This window comes from Cyrtonyx montezumae, unplaced genomic scaffold, assembly GCF_038088225.1.
Source record: "Cyrtonyx montezumae isolate F1298 unplaced genomic scaffold, pur_monq_1.0 scaffold_3, whole genome shotgun sequence".
NCBI lineage: Eukaryota > Metazoa > Chordata > Aves > Galliformes > Odontophoridae > Cyrtonyx > Cyrtonyx montezumae.
In genome coordinates, this window is record NW_027072034.1 from 113,692,983 (window position 1) to 113,712,338 (window position 19,356).

General features: G+C 38.8%; 1 protein-coding gene across 1 annotated transcript in view; it reads left to right on the top strand.

Moving 5' to 3' along the window:
• Window positions 1–19,356, top strand: part of LARGE1 (LARGE xylosyl- and glucuronyltransferase 1) — a 279,675-nt gene that overhangs the window by 207,084 nt on the left and 53,235 nt on the right. Inside the window, exon 7 of the mRNA XM_065743076.1 lies at window positions 5,947–6,051. Coding sequence (XP_065599148.1) covers window positions 5,947–6,051 — 105 coding nt within the window. The remainder of the gene's footprint in view (window positions 1–5,946; window positions 6,052–19,356) is intronic.

Consider the following 19,356-nt stretch of genomic DNA (forward strand, 5'->3'; position numbering starts at 1 on the left):
TAGAGGTAAGTGCAGAGAGTTACTGTGCAAGAGATACGTTTCCAGGAGTAACTCAGGGAGTTTGTTCTATGAGAAATGAGTATTATCATTTTTCAGGGATGGAAGAGGACATGCAAATAGAATAGAGAAGTGAATGAGGAAACAGGGAGAAACATGAATTGATATAGACAGAGCAAGAATTGCACAGGGCGTTAATAGTGAAGATGAAAAGCCTGAGCTTTGCAGCGATCTGAGATGGCAGATGAGATACCTGGCAGGAGAAGTGGAAGATTTTAAAAGCCACGTCCTTTGTATCAGCTGGTGCGAGATCAGGGTCTGGAAGGCCATAGAAGAAGGGTCCATCACTCAGGCAAGGCTAACATCAAGTGCAACTCATTCAGCTGGTATAAATCAGCATAACTACACTAATTTCACTGAAGACATGCAGATTTATACCAGCTAAGCGTGTATCCTCACAGATCTAATGATCATTTCAGAAAAGTAGGGTGTCATGCAGGTGTTTAAAGGATAAAGCAAAGCAGGAGAAGGATATAGAAGGGAAGTAGAGGGAAAAGATATTAATAACTCTGGTTGAAAATAACCCAGCTTCATTGTACTATTATAGATTCTACTAGTTCTGACAATGATCATCAGACTGGGCAATTTGAAAATGTTCTAGAATTTGGAGTAGGTACCTTTTCCCCTCTTCTCTCTTTATACCTTTTTATTCTCTATGTCTGTGTCCCATTTTGGGAGAACTAATTGCAGTTCTCCTGATTCCTGCCAGACTTGAATCTTAAAATTTCACTGAATGCTTCTTCTGTGTTTTTTTGTTTTTTCTTTTTCTCAGCTTATGCTGAAGGCATGCATTGCTGCAGTAGTAGTACTTAGCTGCAGCTCCAGCCTTCATGTCTGTATTAAATTCCTAACAACCTAAACCACAACCGTCAAAGTATTTAGAAGTAGCAAAACAGTGTTCTGCTCTGTTCTGCTTTAAAAACCTCCACAGTGCAGGATTTGCTTTGTTTTTTGTATTTTTAAACACTGAAAATACTTTACACTTGCTTTGCCCTTTGAAGACCTCTACCAAACGCCTCTAAACCGTGATAATGTAACAGCCAGCTGTGCTGAAATGTATCTTTCTCATCACCTCACCTTTTGGTTGTGGGTGATCAAAGGTGGCACTCCAGCCAGTCCATCCCTTTAAGATGCTGCTCTAGAAACTACCTAATGTCCTGAACACAGAAGGTGCAGCTCAGACAGAATATCTACAGTAGATCCATTGCTCTTCCTATGCTTGCAGAGGAGTCACATGAAAGACACGGTAGTCACTAAGACAAGGAAAAAAATTTTAACTAAAGGAGTGGTAGAAAGTGGTTGTAATACTTATTATATTTTTTAGTATTATTACTGTTGTTTGTAGTAGCAAAATAACGGAAGTCCAAAGCTGAGCTTAAGGTCAACAGTACCAAAGATTCTACAGAAGGTGGAATTCTTTAAAATCTGGAAATGTATATAGGTAAGAGTAGTGCCACCATCCAGCTGCCCTGTGCTGTGCTCCTCACTGCTGCTGAAGGCACAGTACTGTGCTCGGTGGTGCTTCAACCTGGTTGCATGCAGCTGTTGTTGTGCTTTCAGTATAAAATATTATTACCTCAGAGTGCTTATACGTGCGATACGTGAGAGAGGGATTACTGTTATCACTGTTATTATTAATGGAGAACTGAGCAGGAGGCTGTTATGTGACTCGTGCAGTGTCACCGAAGAAATCAGTATCAGAACTGGGAACTGAAATGAAATCTTGAGTCCCCTTCAAATCCTGAATTACTGGAACATACTTTCCCCTCTGTTAGCCACCAGAAATCTATGAAGTATAAACTGAATCAAAGGCATTGAGTTGTCAGTCTCAGAAGTATCTGGTTTTTTTTTTCCATGGAGACCTCTTTCCAGCCACAGCTAAGCTTTAGTAAGGAGAGATGCACTTCCCATCAAGCTAGCTGTCAGGGAGTGGTACTGTACAAAATGCCACATCCAAGCAGCTGCCTCTACAGGAGCCTGGTCCCAAAGCTGGGCTGTGCTGCTGCATAAGGGACAACCTGGCTGTAATTCTGCCTGCTCAGTATCTTCACACCATGCCTGTGCCAGAATCATAGAGACGGACAGGGCATCCACCACCTCCCTGGCAACCATCCTTATTATAAAAAAAATCTTCCTTATGTCTGGTCTAAATCTCCCCTCTTTCAGTTTGAAATCATTTCCCCCTGTCCTATCCCAACAGACCCTGCTAAAGAGTCTGTCCCCTTCTTTCCTATAGCCTTGTTTTCTGTTGTCTGGCTGTTGTTGGTGATGTATGAATAAGTAAGAAAGACAGCTTCATTTTCATAAGCTAACTTGTGCCTGAAGTAACAGAGAGGGAGAGAAGTGCACTTAATCATAACTGGAGGGCCAGAGCAGAAAACAGTGACAGAGCTTTTGCTGTTAGTCACGGTATTTTATTATAATAACTCTTAGGAAGAAGAAACAGACAGCTGAAAATTCAGATTTATTATGGTAGCCACCGTGTTCTCATTTGCTGGAGGAATCTTCAAGAAACCCCTTTATGCTTCCTTTTTACAAAAGGCCATGGTGGTGAGGAATGTTAGTCTTTACCCTCCAGAAGTCTGAACTCCGAATGTAGTATGATTGGAGGCGAGATGGGAATGGGGAGAGTATCTCTTCCATGCATCACTTTGGCAAAACTTCATGATTTTGTGGGGGTTTTGGATGTTTTAAGTTTATAAGATATACATCTGTATTATTTGTCACAATGATAATATTGGAATGAGTGGGGTTGTACATTTAGAAGTGGTTATTTTGATATCCTTAGATCAGAAAGTTTTGGGACCTTTTTCCCAGAGTATATTTCTGAATTTCACTTTGCTATATTGATTGAGAACAAAAAAATGTTTGGAACCATCAACCAAACCAGGCAACCAAAGTTGTGTATTTCTGAACGCTTCTGCTGTAAGTCGGTCACAGAGGTGTAAAGGCAAAAATATGTATATTCTTTGGCAGAGACAGCAACACTGTTTTAGACTAGAGAAAATAGGAATGTAACTAGAGAAAATAGGAAATGTTTCTTCATAACTTTCTGCAAGCATATTTGCTCATCAGTTTCATCTGCCTAGTAGATCTTTAGATTAACAAGGGCCTGACAAGCAATATAGCATCTGCCCTAGGACAGTACCTGAACATGTATGGATTCGCAAAGTCAAATGTAAAAGTGTTAGCTATCACATCTTATTTTGTATTTATAGCAATCTAAAAGGGCATGTGCAGGCAGTTATTCCAGCTCAGTTGATGCAGCATTAAGTCATGTCTGATCTGTGTATCTAAGCCCCAAAGCTCACATGATGTTAATTGCTGCCTTCATCCATGTGCCATATCAAAACTCCAGGAATACTGAGAGCAGGATTTGTTGTGGTGTCTGCAAAAATAAAGGGGAAAAGGGAAGGAAACCATAAAGCTACTATAAATATGTGTGAATATAATTTCTTAAGTCTTTTTATCTTATCATGATAAATAATAACTGACAAGTAAGTATTTCAGGGGTACATTGTCAAAACGGAGATTTTGAACTGGTAGGTGGGAAAGCAAAACCATTAACAAGCAGCAAGGTTTGTTCATTTCTTATTATTCATCAGTTTGAAGGCTGAGGTGTCTGACTTGTTGGGAAATGCATGGGGCTAAAATAATGAAAGCAGATTGTTGCTCCCTGGTAAGGAAGTTCAGTATCTGCCACTTGCAAATAGAATTCTAACATTTCTTTTGATGTTAATGGTGATATCCTGCAAAGGATCTGTGGACTGCTGAGTTGTGAAATGTGCTGTTAGAATACGAGCAGGGTCAGTCTCTTCCTACTAGCTGTGCCAATCCATTGCAGCCCAGAAGCACCTGCATTTTTTATTGTTTTTCTCGTCCTTTGCTAACCATTATAACTCCTTATTTTGGTTTATTCTACCTCATCTGTAAGGGAGTAGTTATAAAAAGCACGCAACCTTCCAGCGTGGCATCAACAACTGTTTGTTTAAATTGTGCCCTTAAGACATTTTTAGCTAAGATTTGTATGAACCAGTCGAGACCCCTTCCGTATTTCCTTTCAGTATATGGCTCATGGGGCCTTATTTGTGTTCAGCGTGTTCTGTGTGTCCTACAGCTGAGATGCTTCATTTTTTTTATTTTTTTTTTGTATGGAGAAAGAACATGTCTTCTGTGCGTCAGCTGCTTTGGATATATCTGTCTCTAATTTGTAATTCAGCTCATTCTCTTACACATTGCACTCTCTTAGTATTACCAGATTTAAGTAGCACCATTGGGGTGAGAATGTATGGTATCCCTTAGCTTCTCCCCTAGACTTTCCACTTTCTTAAAAAAAAACTTATGAAGGAGTTTAATGTGAAAAAAAGGAATATGAAATATACACTGAAAAAGAAGAGACAGCATCAGAAAATAAGGGCTGGTATGTTATGACTAAGATAGAGCAGATTTATCCTGAACAGTGGTATAGAGTGAGCCTGGTAATCTCTCAAGGTTATTTCTAGATTGATTTCCGTTCATTCCTTGAAGGCTTTTCTAATGTGCAGTTTTCATTTATTTGTTGTATGCACTGTCCACTTACTGCTCCTCTGAAACAGAATTTGAAATGCACAAGGCTTACTGACATTCCACTGCATTAGGTGCCACAGGAGACTTATCCCAATCACCTAGCCTATGCCGATGTCTTTCCAGCTGCTTATAAAATTGAATCTGTCTGTATGCCTTACATCTCAACCCAGTCTTGTCTTGGACCATACTGAATTTTTTATGATGAGGCTATGGTACTACATAGGCAACATAGATTGGTTGGTAAGCTACTGCTTTCAACATGCTGCTGTGACCATGCACTCAGTTTTGTGAGCATAGCTGGGATTTGAAAATGTTACTTTCACACGTGATGTTTAATTGCTTTCTAAAAAGGTTGCAAAACCATTTTCAGTCTCAGTCATGGTGCCCTCACTGCGTGGGTTCTTCCACCAATTCACAATTCCACTTCCTTCCTTTAACTAGATCCAAATACAGTTTTCCCCTTCCCTCTGTCCTCCATCACCAGAGCATCATTTCAATCACTTGTCTTATTTACATTTTATGCAGCACATTTCAGAATAGATAATTAAGTCCTTATCTATACAAACATTCACTTTTCAGTTGATTTTTAAGCAGTGCAAACCTTCTAGACACATTTGATTTAAAGCACGTTTTACTCGAGCTGAAGCCAGCTGCTAATCAATGTAAGCTGAACCAAAATAAGCCCATTTAAAACCGAAATCATAACTCTTATGCAGCATTCCACATAGGCTTACCTAAATGACTTTTAAATTAATCTCTTAAATTAAAGCAGTGCAACTTACGTAGGTAAACCCTTAGAATCCAATTTTTTCCTGAGCTAACGGAATCTCTATTGTAACTGGAAAAAAAAAAAAGCCTGGAACTAGGCGGGGAGAGCATGGGGAAGAGAGTAATTTGTTATATTGAGCCTTGTTCTTCTATTATATTATTTCCATCAGAGTATAAACAGATCTTCATATTAGATGATCGTTTTACCAACACTTACTTCTCACTGGGAGGATTCTCCATCATTGTGTTCCAAAATCAAGCAGCATTCATATTTGTCTGGGTGATATATTTTTGTCAGCATGACAAAGGTTCCCACAGTGTTTAATTACTCAGACTAGCCAGGGGAGAAGGAAAGAAATGAGCCGTGCTGAGTTTGCTGTGCCAGGATTGTTTTCTGTTATATAAGCAGGCATCTTCCTAATGCATGAAAGGAAGGCAGCTTCAGAACTGCTGTCTGCTGTTGCCACTGCCTGTCCCTCTTCAGGTTTTGTGTGTGTCTGCCATTGACTGATTGACTTTTGTCTAATGATCCCCTTGCAATGTGCTCATTTCCAGGGCAGCAGGTTCTTGGCTTGGTGGAGAACCAGAGTGACTGGTATTTGGGCAACCTTTGGAAGAACCATCGACCCTGGCCTGCACTTGGGAGGGGCTACAACACAGGTACTCCCTGAGGGTTTTCTTTGACTTAACATCTGTGTTGCACATGGAATCACCTGGTGCAGAGCGTGAGATGTGGTTACTCATATCTCCCTTCATAACCTACTGCAGAATTTGCCATTTAAAGCAGTAAAAATGATGCAGTGTGATGCATTTTGGATTTTCTGCTTGTGTGCTATGCTGAGGGGAATATGTTTCCTCTCTAAATGATCTTTAGGGATATTGTATGGCATACTTGGGGAAAGGACAGCTTTTCAGCTGTCTGGCACATCCTCAGCATTTCTGCAACATTTCTGTCTGTGATGAAGCATATGTAGTCCCAGCAAGACAGAAAGAACAAGAATGAGGCCTCGTTTTCTATAGAGAGGTAAATGGTATCACAAAATGTCAACCCAATAAAGATATAACTCCTGCAGGATGGCAACAGGGTCATAATTGTCCTAATAAAATGCAAAATACCGGCCATCAATTTCTGGTGCCATGAAAAAGGAATAAAGGCACTAGATCAGCGAATGTGTTAGTTTACAAGAGACAGGTCTTCTCACTGATTTGTGTTTGGTATGTGAGAAAACATACCAGGTGCATAAAGAACACAGACATACATCTAAATCATTTTGATGCTCGGCTTTACGTGCTGATGTAGAGAGTTAGGTCCCCCCTTCATTTGTAATAAAAGGGCAGAACAGATGGTGAAGCCTCTATTTAGAAAAGATGAGTCCATTTAAATATCCCTGCACTATCAGAAAATGATTTACCATAATAGTGGTTTTGCTTTGCAGAAATATATTGGATTGAATTAAACAGACTTACTGGAAAAAAAAAATTGCATGCAGTCGTAGCTGGGTCATCTGTATTTCTATATCGTTTGGATATTTGAGGGAATCATACCCATTTTTGTGAATTGGTATTTCAGCCTTTGCAAGGCATTTCTCTTCAGTGAAAATGTTCTAGCATAACCTGACAGAACACAGGTGGATAGGGATATAAGATTTTGGCAGAGGTTGTTTGTTTCCTGGTTCTTTGCTTGCCAAAGCAGACAGCATACATGAAAGTTTGGGCTGCCCCCACTCTCCAAACATGTGAGACAGAGGATTTCATGGATTGGCCCTGGAATCTGAAAGCTTCTGTTATACAGAACCAAACGAGTCAATGTCAGATGTTCAGTGTTACACCACAAAGCAGTATCTTTTGCTCTACTGAGAGATGCCCACCTCGTGCAGTTCCTTTCTTTCTGATGCATTTTCACTTTTTCCGTGCTGCCATTTTAATGTTGTCAGAGAGAAATGTGGCATATCCATATTCCATTAGGCTGAGCCAGAAATGTACACTATGTAGTATCTGAAATGCAATTATTCAAATATAAATTCTGTAAAGCTTTAGGTTATATTAACTTACTGATCTGATGTCTGCATATCACAGAATTCTCCCTCTAGAGGCAAAAGTAATTGAATGTCAGTAGTCTTTCACACATATTGTGTGTTTTAATTTGCATTGTGTGTAAATAGAGTTACCAGGCCATACGTAATCCTGCACATGATTTTAGTCATCTTGCAGTTTTGTTCTCCAGACAATTCACGTGTAGTTATATAATTGGCAGGTGATTGTAATAGGTGGAATGACATTTTTTCAAGTACATGGAACAAAAAGTCACTGAGGGAAACAGTGCAATTTATGAGCGGTAGCAAGTGGTGTTACTGACAGAATCAGTATCATTTACTATAATTTTTTTTAATTGAATTCATTTTTTGCCTCAGTAATCTAGCAGAGATTAGAGGTATAAATCTCTCAAGGTAGAAGAGACTGGAGTTTGAGGCTCCAGTTTGATGTGTTCAGCAAATTGAAATAATTGACACTGAAGACAACACTGTGGCCAAGGAATATACAGAAAACTAAAGGGAGGTGTGTGAAGAGGGTCAGTAACTTTTAGCAAAATACTCAAAAAAGGCAGTGGGCCCAAATGGGGATGACTTAGAGATTCAGGTGCACAGAGTCATGCTTGTGAACAGTGAAAGGGCCCCTGAAATTTTGATTATTTAATGAGGTAAGTGGAGATGGATGAGCCATCAGACAGACTTTGCTCTTGTGAGAATGTTTATTACAGTTCAAAGGAAAATAAATTTTTATGTGAACCTTTTCAGCTTGACCCAACCCTGGCACATTTGATGCAGGAGCATCTCTCATAGTCAAAACTCTTCCACTGCTTCCTCCTTGTTCCTAAAGTAAATAGTTTATCACTCACTTCTGCTTTTCTGTGCTGGTGCCACTTTGGACAATATACGGCCTGGGAGTCCTGGAAGGGAGGTACATTAAAGCTAACGGTGTTTTGTTCCTTCTCCACCAGCTCTCTAAACCCAGTAAGCATGTGCATTCTCTTGTTCCTCTGTTCCCAGGCCAGATCTCCAAGCACCCAATACAGATTTTTAAGGAAAGCTTTTTGGCTAGTTGGTTTTTATCACTGTTCCACATTTGCACATCTACTTCAGTCCATGATAATGCTATTTTAGAAAAAACAGGCCAAACTCAAAGGTCAGTTCACAGACAACAAAATTTGTGTTTAAAATGTTATTTATCTAGGATAGTATTCACTTTCTTGAGCCATTTTAGAATCATAGACTCATAGAATCATTAAGGTTGGAAAAGACCACTAATATCACCTAGTCCAACCGTCAGCCCATCCCCACTGTGCCCACTGACCACATCCCTCAGTGCTATATCCACACGGTTCTTGGGCACCTCCAGGCACTCCACCACCTCCCTGCACAGCCTGTGCCAGTGCAGCACCACTCTTTCTGAGAAGGAATTTTTCCTAATATCCAACCTAAACCTCCCCTGACACAACTTGAGGCCATCATCTCTCATCCTGTTGCTGTTACCTGGCAGAAGAGGCCAACCTCCACCTCACTACAGTCTCCTTTCAGGTCATTGTAGAGAGCAGTAAGCTCTCCCCTGCACCAGACTGAACAATCCCACTTCCCTCAGCCACTCCCCAAAAGACTTGTGCTCCAGACCCTATAAATACTGTTCCTTCTCTACAACAAAATACAGGGTTTTTTCTTGTACTTCACTGATTGAAACTCAATAAGCTACTTAATCAAATACTTTTTATATGACATCCACTCTATTTTGTTGACTACACTGGAATTGTCTTACAGTAAGACCATTCATTATACAGTAAGAATATTCATTCATATTCAAGAGTTAAATCAAACTCTTCTCTCTGTGTAATCTATATTGTCTTTCACTGACTGTACTGTGCTTCCGATAGTATTGCCTGAGCTGTAGGAGGATTTTTGTCTTTACAGATGTTAAACTGACAGCTCCAGAATTGCTCTATATGGCTTGATGTTCATTTCTGGAGTAGCAGTCATCTTAGTCCTCAGAAAAATACCTTGTCAAAGAAATTCTCAACATAAAAGCTTTCAGTGCTTTGTCCGCATTATACTTTCCATCATGGGGGGAGCACAGCTTTTAATAGCAGTTTCTTGCAACTCAGTTGTCATGATTTCAAGCCACTTCCCCAGCTGGCATACATCACCCCTGGCTTCCCTGCCTCTCTGCAGCAGGGCCAATTTATGGCAGTTGAGAATTGCACCCTGAGCCTCTCAGATGGAAAGATCAGACTAAATTGTATGAGACAGTGTATTCAGAGCAGTTTTCAAGACCTGTGAGAATTTAGTCTCTTGACAAAAATGTCCACTATTATTGAGATAGCTCAGAATTCCTTTTCTATCATGCCACAGCATGAGAACCATTTCTCAGAGTGACCCTTTCATCTGTGGGTTTGTTAAGTTCTTATTGGAATAGACACAATGAAAATTATTGCCAAAACAGAACAGGATGAGCAGCAGTAAACTGAGGAAAGGACGAACACCTAAAAGGCTGGGGCAGGGCTGAAGGAGTAGGTTGTCAGAAAAGCTAAAGAGCGTCAGCCTGAACCTGTTTTCTCTATTATTGTTTCAGTTAACATTGGAAATGTAGCTCTTCTTTTGCAGTTTTCAAATCTAAAGTTTCCTCGTTTTCTGTCTCATAGTCAGAAAGTCTCATCTTGCTCTGAATCGTGAACTGATTAGAGACATCACTACGTAGGAATGTGAGCCACTTTATCCTCTGACAGCCCAGTTCTGAAATCAGGGTACCAGGGAGTTTTTGCAAAAACTTCAGCCCAAGGGATTTCACACTTCTGAACCACAGAAGCCCATCCTGAGGATTTGAGGCTCATCTAAATACTCTGCCTTGGTGGAACTACGAGGTGCTGTGAGGAGGAGACTTACAGCTTGAGCTGAAGATAGCTCCCACGCTGAGGGATGTCGCATTACCAAATTTGTGGATTGAGAACAGAAGGCAATGGCTAGCACCTAACAATTACCTGCCTACATGTGCATTATTGCTTCCATGTTTGTAATGACTGGAAGAAAGCTAGAATGAATCTTTCCTTAGTTGTTAGCCTGAAGAAAGAACCTATGAAGGATGACATGGAAGTGGGAAGCATTTGTTATGTCATTTTTTGCATAATATTTAACAACTACAAAGAAGAAAGACAAGAGTAGGGCAGATTGTTTGTATGAGATTAGATGAGATCACATCTTACACTGATTCTTGGCGATATTGTACATCTTCAGTGCAGAAAGCAAAGGACTAGTAAAGCAATGAAAAGCAGGTCTGAACGTAGAAATTACTGAGCACTTTTAATTAATGACTATTATTTTCCTGAAACACCTCACTATTAATGCTTTTATAGTTGTAATTGCCTAATTCTGGGTATATCTGTTACCGGAATGTCGGAATTCTGTGAGAATCACATGAATATGGCAGTGATTTGCAAATTATGTTCCATAAATTCTGACTAAAATTTGTCCTTTTTGCCATGTGGTGCAGTCAGGAATGTAGTGGTTGTTTAAGGGATGAGATTTTTCCAAATTACCTTAGTGAATGAACAAGTCAGGAACTCATGGGTTACTGAAATTTTAAGTGCTTGCCATCAGGACCTGACTTAGTTTAGCCGTGCTCTCTCTAAAACCATTTCATTATTCCTACCTCCTATATCCATACCTTGTCCCAGTAATTCAGGATCTGATATAATTAGATTTGATTCTAAATACAGAAGCCTTTGAAAACAGATGCAAAATACATTTTAATGTTTAAAAAAATAGAAAGAAAAAAAGGAAAAAATCATTCCAGCAGTATGGTCGAGGCAATAAAGTAACATTCTCCACCGACTCACATTCATACTGTATCCGTTTTTTTATTAGATTATTCCTTCTTTAAGATACTGTGAGTTCATTTAGCAAGTGTTGTTATCAGTACAAAGCATGCCTGTATGCATATGCTTTACAATGCACAAAAATGCATTTGATGTACCGTTATCAGATTATACAGGTGGTAGTTTAGGAAGTGACAACATATTATTGCTGCTAGGTGCAAGAGGAAACCTCGTCTTTTTCTGTCAATGGTGAGAATGATATTCTCATTTTGAAGACCACATCCTCACTGTTGCTGTCTATAGTCTGTAGCTTACACTTAAAAAAATGTGCTGTCTAAAAGCTGACTGCCTTCAAAGAATAGCTTCCTTTTCAGTCTTTCTAACAGTTTCTAAAGCATGTGATGTACTGAAAACTTGTTTACAGCAGGCTTGACATTTCTGAAATGTTGGTCAATATGTATTTGATTTTGAAAATGGTGCCTCTTGTTTGAGAGGCCTACCCACGTAATAGTGGCGTTGCTGTGATTGAATTAGTCTTCTGTTCATTACATTCTCTGAGATACATCCTCTGCTTCTTGGCAATTGATTCTATCAGGCCCTTTTTTAAAAACACTGTTTGAAACAGTGACAACTTTTGTCTCCTAAGAAACCTATGATAAAGAAACAACAGCATTCAGTCTATAGCAGATTATAGTTTCCATTATACTGAAATAAGTAAAAAATATATCCTTTTTAGTTGATTAAATCATCTGAGTTTGGGGCATTTTACTTGTCTGACCTGAATTCATAATGTATATTTCCATGTAATGTACATAAATCTGTCATGTATATGTATTATCACGAACTACTCATTTAAAGAATGATTTTGAAATATGGTACTTTTAGCTTGGTAGAGACAATTGTTTATGTGAACATACATAGCCTGATGAGCAACTATGTTGTCCAGCACTCTGAAATGCCCTCTCTATTGTAGAGAGACCATCATCAGCTGATTAAATTTAGATGTAAGATTGGCACATAAAAGCTTAGTAGAGGAGCCTAAACTAAGAACAAAGTCTAATGTTATATAGTGGGAGAACCCCAGACAGATGCATAGTACTAGTAAAGCCAGTAATTTTCTTCTGAAGTGCAAGTTCACTTTCTCATAAAATTGTGTAAAGACTGTTCTGTAGATACTGAAACAAAGGTTTTAGCCAAAGAGGCATTACAGCTGGACTCTGACTTGGGATGTTTACTGGGTAGTGTAGTGCTTGTCACAGAAGTAGCAGAGTTAACTAAGATATCTTTCTACGCCCATATATAGAGAGTGCCAACAGAAAACACTGAAATGTGGTTGTAGAAAGATCACATTCTTATCTGCTGCAGGCTACAGAAATTACTATACTTTAACCATTGTAGTGATTAAGCAAGCTAGCTTCAGGACAAACCTTTACTTTAAAAAAAAAATCTTCAGTATGTGAGGAAAACAAGAGACTTCATACTGCTTGAGTTGCAGGTGTTCCAAGAAAAATGAATGCACAATTGAGTTAACAATAAAATCTCAGAAGCAGCAGTGTATTTGTTTCTTTCCATCCTTGTTCTTCCTCTGTCTCTATGTTCAGCCACATTTTGGCTTTAATTTTTCTTGCTGTAGGTCTTCAACCATCCCTTTTCCATCTGTTTTTGTTAGGGCAGGCTTAGGGGAGGACAGGAGCACTGCAGTACGCTATGCAAACAGGTTGTTCCCAAGGCCTTAGCAGTGGTGATGAAAAGAGAAGCTTTCCTGAGTAGGATTGTAGAATCACAGACAATTTGGATCAGAAAGGAACCTTTGCTACAAGATCTCACTAGTGGCTCTTCAACTTGCTATCCACCAGGACTCCTGGGACTTCTGCAGAGCTTCTAACCTCTTAGCCTCCCACCCATGCTATCCATCCAGGAAGTTTTGTTGAATTTCATGAAATTTAGCTTAGCCTTTACATACTTCCTGTCAAGGTCCCTCTGAATACCAGCCTTTTTCCAAGATATTGACCACTGCCTCCAATTTGGTGTCATGTGTGAATTTGCTGAAGGTGCGTTTGTTCTCATCTCCAGCTCACTTTTTAAACAGTATCAACTCTTGTGAAATGCTATTTGTAACTGACCATCTCCTGAATGTGCTGGAGTCCCACTTAATTTCCACTCAGCTTATAGTCAGCCTATCCAAACCGTGTTTCACCACTTTGGCTATGGGCATGTTAAAAAGCTCTGCATACATTTTCCCTTTAAACTAATGCATTGCTATATCTCTGTTGTGAACTAAGTCCTGTCTCTCTTCTGTTAGAATTGAAATGATAGTACTAGAGGAATGAGCTGCAGCTGACCTTTAGGTGAAATCATTGCATTAACGTACATTGTGGTTTGTTTGTTTTTGTTTCTGGTTTTGTTTTTGTTTTTTAAAAAAGGCTCCTGTTAATCTTAGCATCGTGTTCATTCTGTGCTGCTGCTTTCCTTCTCCTAATCCAGTTCTTTGGACATTTTATTCATCCTGAATCTAATCCAGTCAATAAAATGTCCATTAAGAGAAAAAATATGATTGCTCTTAAATGCAAAATCCCAAATGCATTGTCATCTAACTGAATAATTAACTAGGAGGCTGTTCAGACCAAGGACCACGTTTCTACCTCTTGCTCAGAACACCTGACCAATAGAGTGAACTGCTGACCATGAAAGGTTGAGAGTGGTTCTTAGTCATTGTGCCCATCCATATAATTAGGCTTGCAGACTGTTGTTAATATTAGAAACCAGCCAAGATAATTATCACTTGTGCAGGGTACATTTTACCTTCTTGTGTAGTTAGGAGCAGTAAAATTTTTGACATTTCAAACAATGTTAAATTGATGCTTTTGAGATGTACCTTATCTACCTTTTAAAGGTAGGTGATTTGTTGGTGGGCAGTCCAAGACTAGCTATGGAAGGTGTTCTTGCTTTCATCAGAGAAAATGCAAATACTTCCAGATCTCTTCAGATTTTATTTGTGGAAATAAACTTTCTGTGTGATCCCATTTTCCAATCATATCTACATGTAATTGTAATGCTTACTCTCGCTTCTGTGTTTTGATGTTATGGGATGTAGAGTTGCAGTCAGAAAAAAAAAGAAGGAAAATAAATGAAAATCAGTCCAGTATGGATAGTCAGCTGAACGTAAACTTCAGTTTTAATACTGTTGTCAAAATACTTGCTGTGAAAACTGAATGTATAAAAAGGAACATTTCAAGTACAAGTACAGATATTATTATTTTCTTATTGAGCATAGACTTTTTCTTCTTACATACCGAATGTCTGCGCTGCCAAGTAATTTAGCTCCTTGTTTCTGTCTTCAGTTTTGTCTTTCTGATCATCTACAAAGTACAGAAATTAGTTGGCACCCTGTCTCTCATAGGTATCAACCTGGCTTCCTTCAGGAAAAAAAAAATATTGTGTGTGATTTGGTGCTAGTTAACTCCAGTGAATGTTTTTTTGTAGGATAGGTTGAATGGATATGCTGTATTTGGCTTGTGTTTCTGGCCCATCAGCATTGCATCAGAAGACTTAACACTAATATTCCCACGTGCCCTGATGCCACATTAACCAGTGCATACAACAGAGACCTTCAGTTCCATGCTAAAAACTCCAATCTAAAGGAGTGTAACAGGGTTCTCACATTAGGTCGGACCCTGGGATGTGCAGATACAAAATAACAGTTGTGTCTAAAAGCTGAAGGATGGAGAACTAATCTTTAGAGACAAGGTTATGTACTGTGAGTGTGGCCAGCTTGCTCTAGAAAGAGCTCGACTCTGAACACTGTGTGTGCATAAGCTCCGTAGTTCTAAGGACCACTTCTTGAAATGAATGTATTTTAAAATGTAGATTTAGCCACATGTCCCAGCCTAATCCCCGCAGGTCAAAGAGGGATACCTATATATTAACAAAGTTCAGAGTAAATTTTGGAAAACTTAAGGCTCCAGGAGCTCATCAGAGAGAGGGTCAAGAGATAGCTGTATCATGACTTGTTAGTATCCGCAGGAAAAAATGACGTCTGTTAATAGAGGGATTGCCAATTTAGCACAGGTTCAAATGGCTGCAAGATTGAAGACATGTTCAAATTAGAATCAAGGATGTATCTTTCATCAGGATAATTATGCATTGGAATAAGTTGTCATAGTTTGTGACAGATTATCCATTATTGGAAATTTTAAATCAAGACTGAATGCTTTTCTAGAAGTTATGTTCTAATTAAAGTACAGATTGATTATGAAAAATCCTGTGGTCTCTGTTGTGTAAGAACTAAGAATTATCCTTTCCAACTTCATCACTGAAGTATGTATTTAGTACTTTTTTTTTTTCCTCTTGATTGAAGTCACCTAAACACCCAGGGAAATGAAATCACAGGTAATCTGCAATGTAAGAGCTTACTGCATTTTTAATATTGGAGAGAGGAAAAGTTCTTCAAAGCTTTGTGAAAATTTTCCACATTTCCCCCATGTTTATTTTTTTTTTAGGTTTCACAAGTCAAAGTGCTTTACGTAAGATGCATACCTGACCATCTTTCTGTTAGTGTTAGCTTTTAGAACCACCATTACAACGATAAAGAGATACACACTGAGTCACTGCTGGGTGATTCTTCTGCATGGCTGTGATGTGAGAGTTTTATGCCCTTGAGACAGCTGTCCAGTGCTCCGTTTAGATTGGTCATTGCCCTTGTGCTGCAGTGTACAGAAGCTGAAACCTCTCTCCTCTCCTTTTGCTCATCTGATGTTAAAGTGTATTAACTGAGATTTACAACTTCTGGAATTTTACTGAACAAAAACTATCCCAATCGTTTTTGTTGTTTTTTTTTTCTTAATTTGAATTGAATGTGTGTTATTGTTCTGTTTGTTTTTTGTCCTCTTGGAAACCATATTGCTGGTTTACCAACTGAGAAGTCCCTGTAATTTTTGCTTTCCACTGCCTTTATAACATAATCTCTGTACCCTATATGCTCACAAGGGTAGTGAAACATAAAAGCTGTAAGCAAACTGTTGTGCTTTCTAAAGCCCATGTAAGGAGCTTCATCACAGATGGTTATCGTCTACTACTCCTTACATGGGGGTCAGAAAACACATGGAACCAAGAAAGCTAATATCATTACTGTCATCCATAAGGCACAAATCAGGCAGAGATGAGAGCTCTTCCTTCCCTATCTGGTTTTGCTAGTGTTTGTCCTTTTGCCAGCCATACTGTATTCTCTTCTAAGATTTAGGGTGAGTTGATCAGCAATTTGTGCATGGAAAATGTATGACTTTGCACAGCGTTGGCTCTGTGCAAAAGAAGGACAGTTCTTCCAGGTCAGAGATAATTTTTCTTTGCTGACCTTTGAGAGACCTGCAGCATCATTACTTCTCTTCACAGGACTCTGGAAGATAGGAAGGGATGACATTACTTGGCAGAATGTACTTTAAGTAGCAGAGACACCATAGGCTTTCTAAAAGGCTTAGGGTTCATGACTCCTTTCCTGTAGACCTTTTAGAATAAAGGAGCTTTTTCTGTAGAAACCTTTGAGACTTGAAGAAAGTTGCAGAAAATAGATGTCATCAGAGAGAAGCAGCTAAAATATGACTATCAAGTTGCTCAGGAAGAATAACATCTCAACAATAAGGAAACAATCATGGGAACCATGAAATTCTAAGTTGCAGTCAGTAGGTCTGTAAGAAGATAGAATCATGCTCCAGTATATCGTACTTCTTCACTCTGCCTAAGGAAAAGCACCATACTTAGGAAAAAGGGAGGAGAAAAAAAGGAAAAAAAAAGTATTCAATTTCATTAAGTGGTCATGAGGAAGTGTAAACAAAATGTTTACAATGCTTCAAGAGGAACTAGCTTCCATCAGAGAGTGCAGTACATTTCCAAATGCACTGTACCACAGCTTCACTTTCAATACTTGTGCTGAGAAAACAAGGGCTGTTGCATTCTGTCACCAAGCCCAGGGGGACACCCACTTTCCATTTCAAAACAGTTTCTTGGCTTTGTTCTGTTTTCTGAGAGAAAAGTTCAAATATGGAGTCATTGTTTATTCTTAATTAACATGTTGTGTATCACTGCAAGTTTTTATTAGATGATCTTCATTGTGAAAGACATTTTTGGAGAATAAGGCTGGTGCATGTAAGTGCTTATTAAATTACATAGGAGGGTACCACAGAATTGTGATAACAGTACTCTGGTCATTCTGTGTTAAAAAATACAGACATAAACTGTAGTTTTATTATGGCTACTCAAATTGCAAGCAAAAGTTAGAAAAATTGTATACAAATCAAGTAAAATAAGTTTTTTCCACCTTAAGTAGTTATACAGTAACTTCCACACAAAGACTTAAAACGAAGGTTTATAAGCATGTGCAGTTACCATTATGGCATTTGTTGAGGCTGAAATACATTGTTGTGGAATTACAGCTTCAATTTCAGTTTTAATCCCTAACAGGTATATTCTTGTGCTTTTCTGTTGATTCTTGAAAGTGTGAATGGAGAGCAGAGGCCACCGATGAGTAGTGTAGAAAAGACTTAGTGATATTGCTAGTGTTGCACACTGTGGCCATTTCCACTCATCTCAGGTACAGTAAACTGTTCTTAAAGGAGCAAGAGGTATTGGTGTTTAGTTGTGCCACGGAAGGTTCAGGCTGGAGATTAGGATAAATTTCTTCACGAAAAGAGCAGTGCTGCAGTGGCACAGGCTGCCCAGGGAGGTGGTCACTGTCCTTGCAGGTGTTCTAGAGCCGTGTGGATGTGGCACTGAGGGACATGGTCAGTGGGCATGGTGGGGATGGGCTGGTGGTTGGACTGGGTGATCTTAGAGATCATTTTTCTAATGAGAATGATTATAGGATTCTGTGATTCTACCTGTTTACTGAGCAGTTGGCACTATTATAGCACTTCTTGTGGAACGGTACAAGTGCAAGCCTCTAAACACCTAAAGTTGGACCTTGTGGTGCCAAACGTATTTCATGTTACATGGCAGCCTGCTGTTGTTTGTACCACCTTAAATCTCTGGATTAGTTCATGTTGTAGATTAATTTCTATAATGTCAGCCCTACCTAACATTATTTCTTAAAGAATCTTAAGTCTTAGAAGCTTGGTGTATGGTCTTTGGTATGTTGGTGACAAGTTGTAAAATCCTATTAATTATTCTAAAATGCACTGATGCTTTATATTTTACAAGCAACATTGTACTGTTGTCTACTTGCTGTTTAGGCACAGTTGTGATATGAATGTTAAAACCTTTACAAGGACAAACTGTGATGCTACTCACATAATACGGCATTGCCTAAACAGCTCACAAAAGTATCCTGTTCCACCTGAAAGAAAGGGGCAAAGGCAGTGCTTATGGATTTCTTAGTGGCTACAATCTTTTTCTCCCTACAAAACTGAGTATTTTTTCAGCCACTTCAAAATGGCCATTTTAATAAATTGATTGCATCTGAAAGCTTGTCTGGTTTTCCTGTAACCTCTGTAAGTGATTCTGTTCTATCTTAAAATGTTGTTTATTACTTCTTACTCTACTGTAAATTCCTTTGTGAATTTCAGGAAAAAACTTAGTCTGTTCCTGAGGCGAGAGGTGAGGCTGCTTGAGAGCACTCCAAGGCAAATTGCTGATGTTACTGAAAACTTTCAATTTACTATTTGGAAAAATAAAATGAAATATTTTGTCCTGGAACAGATTAGAAAAAAAAGAAAAAACAGAAAAAAAGAAAAAGATTTTTTTGTGAAGATGGCTGGAGGCATGGAAGCACATAGTGAAACCATTGCATGGTCATTGCATGGGAGAGCCAAAAAAATGGATTCTGAGTGAATTAAGAAAGGACAGAAAAATCATATGATGCCAAAATCCCAAAGTTAAATCCTGAAGATGATCCACTCATTTTTCCTTTCATTTACAACAAGTTTTTTTTAATTTGTCTTGCTATTGAAAATATTTTAGAATAAGTTATTTCGTAAATGTGCAAAATAAAAAACTGTAGTATCTCAGAAGTGAAATGTTTCAATACAAAGATATGCATGCAGAAGTTTTGCCGTGTTGACCACGTCATTCACCAAATTCCCTTTTTCATTTTGAAGTGGTTTCTTGTTTGTTTTTTTCTG